The following is a 1,980-nucleotide window of genomic DNA, read 5'->3' as shown; positions in this document are numbered from 1 at the left end:
GGGGGTCAGACTGCAGGGACAGGGTCAGAGTCCTGAGGGGGGTCAGAGTCCTGGACTAGGACCTGAGGGATCCAGCCTACCTTTTTGTTTTGTAAATCGGTGTTTTTGTGTCTGAAGGTGAGATCGAGTGTCTGAGAGGAGAGCTGCTCCGAGAGACAACCAGGAGAGAAGACGAGAAGGAGAAGAGGGAGGGGAGTGAGGCTGACAGGAAGGAGCTGCAGGAGGAGGTGAAGATGCTCGAGAGGATGACATCAGAGAAGGACCAGGAGCGGAGGGAGGAGAAGGAGACATGGCAGAGAGAGAGAGGAGTGCTGAGTGAGGAGATCGGGACGAGGGACGGAGAGCTGGAGGTGCTGCGGAGGCGCATTGAAGGACTGATGAAGGAGGTGGAGGAGAGACGGGGAGAGGTGGAGAGACTGAGAGAAGAGGTGGTGGAGGAAAAAACTCAGATCAGCTTGATGATGGAGAGAATGCAGCAAACAGAGGAGGAGAAGGAGAAACTGGAGGAGGAGGTAAAGAGGACAGAGGAGATGCTGAGACAGGAGGAGGTAAAAAGGAGGGAGGAGGAGGTGCTGAGGGATGGAGAAACTGAGGCGCTTTGTGAGCGGATCGAGAAATTAGAAAGGGAAAAGGAGGAGGCCGAGGAGGAGTTAAACCGACTAAGGAATGAGCAGGAGAAATGGAGGATGAGAGAGGAGGAGATCAGGGAACTGAAAAAAGAAATCTCCATTTTACAGGAGGAGGAGAGGAGACAGAAGGAGGAGGTGGAGGACAGGCTGAAGAAGAGCATGAGAGAGGTGGAGCTGCTGAGGCTGAGGCTGAATGTTGCTCAGGAGGAGTGTGAGGAGATGAAGGAGGAGGTGCGGAGGAGAGATCTCAGCCTGGAGCGACAGATGAGCGCTGTTAGGGAGAGGGAGGAGGAGGTGAAAAAGCTGAAGGAGGACCTATGGCTGGCTAAGGAGCAAGAAGAGAAGGGTGAGAGGGAGCGCCATGAGGTTAACGACAAACTGAAGCAGAAGGTGGCGAGGGAGGAGCAGCTGGAGTTGCTTCTGAAAGAAACTAAGGAGCTCCTCCACAAGGAGATTACAGAGGGAGGAGAGAAGGATGAAATGATCTCCTCCCTGACCAAGGAGCTGCAGGAGGCACGAGCTGAGATCAAGGGAACAAGGAGGAGGTCCAGAGAGAGGCAGGAGGCCTGTGACAGACTGGAGGAGGAGGTGAAGGAGTGGAAGGAGAAGACAGAGTTGACCTCGAAGGATGCAACTAAACTCAGTAACCTCCTACAGGAGCAACAGGAGGAGGTGAAGCAGCTGACAACCACACTGGAGGAGAAGGAGGAGGAGAGAAGAGAGGAGACTGCACAGAGAAAAACTGAGGAGGAGAGGAGGAAAAAACTGGAGGACATTGTGAGAGAGGTGGAGGAGAAAGAAAGAGGAGCACTTGAGAGAGCTAGGGAGGAGAGAAGGAGGTTAGAGGACAGACTGAAAGAAATGGAGGAGGTAGAGAAGGAGCAAAGAGAGGTGCTGAGAAGGACTCAAGAGCAGAAGAGGAAACTGGAAAACGAACTCCAGGAGGCACAGGAGGAAATGAGAGGAGAAAGGGAGGAGCTAAGGAGAGAGAGGGAAAGAAGGGTGAGGCTGGAGGAAGAAATGGAGGCACAAAAAGAAGTCCTAAGAACTAAAGAGGAGAAACTAAGGGAGGAAAAAGAGGAGCAGAGGAGGCTGGTGGAAGGTGAGAGAGATCAGCACCTCCTACAGGAGGAGAGGGGGAGGTCCAGGGAGAGAGAGCTGGAGGAAGAAAGGACAGGACTATCTGTGGAGCTGAAGAGGAGGGAGAGAGAGATGACAGCTCTGAGAGAGGAGGTGCAGAGAGAGAAGGACCAGGCTCAGGAGGAGCTAAGGATGAACAGAAAGGAGGTGACAGCTCTGAGAGAGGAGGTGCAGAGAGAGAAGGACCAGTCACAGGAGGAGCTGAGGAGGA

At 53.6% G+C, this 1,980-nt stretch overlaps 2 protein-coding genes across 3 annotated transcripts in view; one reads left to right on the top strand and one right to left on the bottom strand.

Moving 5' to 3' along the window:
- The window catches only part of LOC112451394 (titin), a gene marked incomplete at its 3' end in the record, with an annotated part of 470,585 nt that overhangs the window by 50,662 nt on the left and 417,943 nt on the right, over positions 1–1,980 (bottom strand). The gene's annotated exons all lie outside the window — the stretch shown is intronic.
- The window catches only part of LOC108229419 (trichohyalin-like), an 8,995-nt gene continuing 7,038 nt past the window's right edge, over positions 24–1,980 (top strand). Inside the window, exon 1 of one of the 2 annotated variants that reach the window (XM_017405092.3) lies at positions 24–1,955. In XM_017405092.3, the coding sequence (XP_017260581.2) occupies positions 234–1,955 (1,722 nt within the window). In that variant the 5' untranslated portion in view covers positions 24–233. Of the gene's footprint in view, positions 1,965–1,980 lie in introns of both variants that reach the window. The other variant, XM_037976013.1, reaches the window with a different exon arrangement.

This window comes from Kryptolebias marmoratus, linkage group LG6 (genome assembly GCF_001649575.2).
Source record: "Kryptolebias marmoratus isolate JLee-2015 linkage group LG6, ASM164957v2, whole genome shotgun sequence".
NCBI classification, from domain to species: Eukaryota; Metazoa; Chordata; class Actinopteri; order Cyprinodontiformes; family Rivulidae; genus Kryptolebias; species Kryptolebias marmoratus.
Note: the sequence above shows the minus strand (reverse complement) of the source record. Positions and strands in the feature narration are given on the sequence as shown.